We start from the raw sequence: 4,452 nt of genomic DNA, 5'->3' as shown, positions 1-4,452 counted from the left end.
CTTTAATGGTTAGTTGACAGCTTTTTTTGTGTGCCTCCAATTGCAATTTATATTTTACATTCAATAAATTTTGTAAAAGTATATTTTAAAACTGGAAAATAACAGTAATGCCTATTAGTAAGAACAAGCAGAAATAATGAGGAAAAAATAATTAAATTAACCAATTAAATTAAGTAAATAAATAAAATGAAAAAGATTTTGACATTTCAGAGCCTCCGTACAGGCTGCAGCATGACAACATCGCTGAGACAGTTTCAGAAAAAGTGAGAAAAAAGTGCAGAATTTGAAAAATAGTTTAAACAGTCTTCTTCTTCTTCTTGTGTTTCTGTCATTATCACTGAGACGTTAAACTCCTCTCATGTCAGTTTTGGGTTTTTAGCCTCCCTGTGTGAAGGCACTCCTGCACCTCCGTGTGAACCGACGGTAAACAAACCGCAGCTCGTTAATATGCAGCAGGGGCGTGGTTTGTGCACGAGTCCCGCCCCTCGGCGGTGGATATTACCCAGCCTCCTCCGGGGTTCACCGAAGAGCCGTCCGGTGTCAGCTCCAGTCAGTCGGTGTGCGCGAGCGAAGAGGAAGCAGAGCAGGACAATAGGAGACAAAAGGTCCCCTGGACAGGACAGAGACAGAGACAGGACGGGACTTTGGAGACAGCACTGGACTTTGGACTCTGTGGAGGTGTCTGCAGGAAGAGGAGTTGCAGCTCTGCATGTCCCAGCCGGAGGAGCTCACACCCGGAGCGGAGGGTCGCACCGACCGTCAGTGAGCCCCACAGCCGCCACGCAGCAGCCCTCCGCCGGCATGAGCCCCCCGCTGCTCCGCGCCGCCGCCGCCCGGAGCCTCCAGCTGCTGCTGCTGCTGCTCTGCGCCCACGTCCAGGTACTCCTGCTACTCCTACTCCTCTCCTCACCTGCACCTGCACCTCCACACCTCTACACCTCCTCACCTGCATCTTCACACCTCCTCACCTGCACCTCCACACCTCCTCATCTGCACCTCCTCACCTCTACCTTTAAGCTGCCCTCTTGGCCAGGTCACTCTTGGAAAAGACATTTTAATCTCAATGAGTCTTTTACCTGGTTAAATTAAGAAGATATGTGTGTGTGTGTGTGTGTGTGTGTGTGTGTATATATATATAGATACCTCCTCACCTGCACCTCCTCATCTCCACACCTCCTCACCTGCACCTCCTCACCTCCACATCTCCACACCTGCACCTCCACAACTCCTTTACCTGCACCTCGACACCTCTACACCTCCTCACTTTCACACCTCCTCATCTCTTCATCTCCACCTCTACACCTCCTCACCTGCACCTCTTCACCTCTACACCTCCTCACCTTTACACCTCTACACTTCCTCACAAGCACCTCCGCATCTCCACACCTCCTCACCTCCTCACCTGTACCTGCACCTCCGCATCTCCACACCTCCTCACCTCCTCACCTGCACCTGCACCTCCGCATCTCCACACCTCCTCACCTCCTCACCTGCACCTGCACCTCCGCATCTCCACACCTCCTCACCTCCTCACCTCCTCACCTGCACCTCCGCATCTCCACACCTCCTCACCTCCTCACCTGCACCTCCGCATCTCCACACCTCCTCACCTGCACCGGCACCTCCACATCTCAACCAGGCGATATGGTTTCAGTACAGTTTTATTTTTTTAGATTTTTAATTTTTTACATTTAGTTTTTATTTATTATTTATTTATTAATTTTTTGTGTTGGATAATGGCCGGGCTCTGCAGTCATGTTGTCTTGGTTTGGTCCTCCGCCTGCGGTGAACTCACGCCTCGCTCCTCCCTGCAGGTCTCCTCAGCTTCGGGACACTTTGAGCTCCAGATTCTGTCGATGCAGAATGTTAACGGGCAGCTGCTGAACGGCGCCTGCTGCGACGGACCCCGAGACTCCACGGATCGGCAGTGCACGGCAGACGAGTGCGACACCTACTTCCGGGTGTGTCTGAAGGAGTACCAGCTGAAGGTGTCCTCGGCTGGGCCCTGCAGCTTCGGCGCCGCCGCCACGCCCGTGCTCGGCCGGAATACCTTTTCTTTACGTAACGCCAACAGCGACAAGGCCAGGATGGTGCTGCCGTTCAGCTTCGCGTGGCCGGTGAGTTCAGCAGTTTTCTGTTTCGCTGACGATGTTTTTGTGTTTTTGTTTTGTTCCAGTTTTTGTCGCTTCTTCCTCCAGATGTTATAGAATCAGAGCATGAAAACAAGCTGTTGTTTGCTGTTTGTACGGTTGTGAAAAACCTGGAAAATTCATGGAATTCGCCAATAGGAATTTTCAGACCTGGGAAGTTTGGGAAATATACACTGAATTTTCTTGGAAAAGTCATGGAATGTTGTTTCACAAACCGGACAAACTTGTGCAGTATGAAATTTTCCAAAATTGTTCCTCTCACCCCCCCAGAGGACAAAAATGTCCTCTTCATAAACTGCTGTAAAAAGTGTTTCAGGGTAAATAAGGAGCCAGAGTGAATAAATCAGCATCAAAATAGATCTTGTTTATTAAAAAAGAGGATCCCCCCTGCTGAGGTCCAGGCTCAGCCCTCGGTGTCTTTAAACCCTGGACACGGCCCTGATCTCTGCTGAGGTCCAGGCTCAGCCCCTGGTGTCTTTAAACCCTGGACACGGCCCTGATCTCTGCTGAGGTCCAGGCTCAGCCCTCGGTGTCTTTAAATCCTGGACACGGCCCTGATCTCTGCTGAGGTCCAGGCTCAGCCCCTGGTGTCTTTAAACCCTGGACACGGCCCTGATCTCTTTCTCCTTTTGTCTTTCCCGAGCTGTTACGGAGGTTATCCACCCCGGCCCCTCAGCCTCGGGGTGGGAGGGTGAGGGGTTAAAGGGCTGATTTTGTTGGCGGTGCTGGATCGGCAGCGGGACATTCCCGCTGCTGAGCTCAGTAACTCGGTAACTGGCGTGCTGACTGAAGCGGTGGCGGTCGTCAGCAGGATGAGGTTTCTGTTGTTGTTTTGGCCTGAACTGAAAGCAGCAGCACAAACAGCCTCTGAGTGCTCAGACGGGTTTATGGGAGCTACGATGGAGGCGCAGGACGTCTGCCGAACCTCCTCTGACAGTTCATCCACCCTGCTCCTCTCCTCCTCTCCTCCTCCTGTGGGGGATCCTCCTCTGGCTCTTTTTTCATCAATAAGCTGTTATTTGATGCTGTTTTATGTCTCTGACACCTTATTGAGACTAAAAGGGCAAAACTATTCACAGAGTCATTTACATTTTGTTTTTATTTATTTATTTATTTATTTTATTTTTGGTCGATTTTTTTTCCTCTATAAAGTCTAAATTCATTATTCTTTTTAAATTTTTAAGAAAGCATGCTTTCCACACTCATGTTTTTTTGTGATTTTGTTCCTTTTGGTAGTTTTGGTAATAAAAAAAAATACTTCTTTTTTGTTCTTTAAAATTTTTGGACAGTTTTTGTTTCTTGAAAAGTCTTGGTTAAATAAAACATGCCCTCCAAACCCACAGGCCTGCCAAAATAAAAATAGCAAAAATGACACCATTTATCACAGCCAGAAACTATTGTTGGATTTTTGAATTTCCAACAGTCCTTGAACACATCATGTGGGATTAACCCTTTATACATTTTTGAGTAACTCTAAGTGGCTAAAATAAAAAAAAACTTGGAGGTTTGAAAAGGTTAAAAACTTTTCTTTTTTTTTTTTAAAGTCACCCTTCTGCTCTGATAAATAGAGAACGGTCCCTTAGGCAGATAAACCCCAAAACAACATACAGCTGCAACTCAGAAAATCAGAATATTTTGAAAAAGTTCAATATTTTCCATCAGTTATTTAAGAAAATGACAATTTAATATAGTCTCGACTCATTACATGAACTAAAATGTTTCAAGCATTTTTCTTTTTAAATTTTGATAATTATAACCTCCAACTTAAAAATATGTAAAAAACAAACAAAAACAAAACATATTTCAAAATGTAAGAAGCACCGGACCCAAAAATACCGACGATCTGAAGGCCGAGCTGTGTTGAGTATATAAATAAACGTACTTATTACATACTTATATTCAGAAGTTGGACATTTCTTTATTGTTAATCACTTTTTGAATGATCTTCAGAAATATTCTGATAACCTGAGATACTGGATTTCTGATTTCTGAAGCCATAATCATCAAAATGTAAACAAAAAAGGCTTGAAATATTTAAATTTATGTGAGATGAAATACAATATATGAAGGGAATCTTTTTGAATTAAATTATGAAGAAAAATTTACTTTTTTTACGCTAATCTGTTAATTAATGATCTAACTTTTTTAGATGCACCTGTGAATTAAAATTATATTTAATTATTTTACGGAATCGAATCAGAGATCGGAGCCAGTATTCAGCTTTGCATGCATTACAGTATTTCACTGATGATTTCTTTATTTTAAATTTATGAAAACCAAAAAAGCACAGAAAGTTTAAGAA

General features: G+C 44.7%; 1 protein-coding gene across 1 annotated transcript; it reads left to right on the top strand.

The window, feature by feature from the left end:
* Window positions 1-447: 447 nt before the first annotated feature.
* LOC121965521 (protein jagged-1b-like) lies at window positions 448-2,117 on the top strand (the record flags this gene model as incomplete). The annotated part of the gene is made up of 2 exons (XM_042515663.1): window positions 448-879; window positions 1,815-2,117. Coding segments are annotated over exons 1-2 (735 nt in total), but the record flags the coding sequence as incomplete, so codon positions are not given.
* Window positions 2,118-4,452: the final 2,335 nt, after the last annotated feature.

This window comes from Plectropomus leopardus, unplaced genomic scaffold (assembly GCF_008729295.1).
Source record: "Plectropomus leopardus isolate mb unplaced genomic scaffold, YSFRI_Pleo_2.0 unplaced_scaffold2035, whole genome shotgun sequence".
In the NCBI taxonomy this organism is placed as follows: domain Eukaryota; kingdom Metazoa; phylum Chordata; class Actinopteri; order Perciformes; family Serranidae; genus Plectropomus; species Plectropomus leopardus.
Note: the sequence above shows the minus strand (reverse complement) of the source record. Positions and strands in the feature narration are given on the sequence as shown.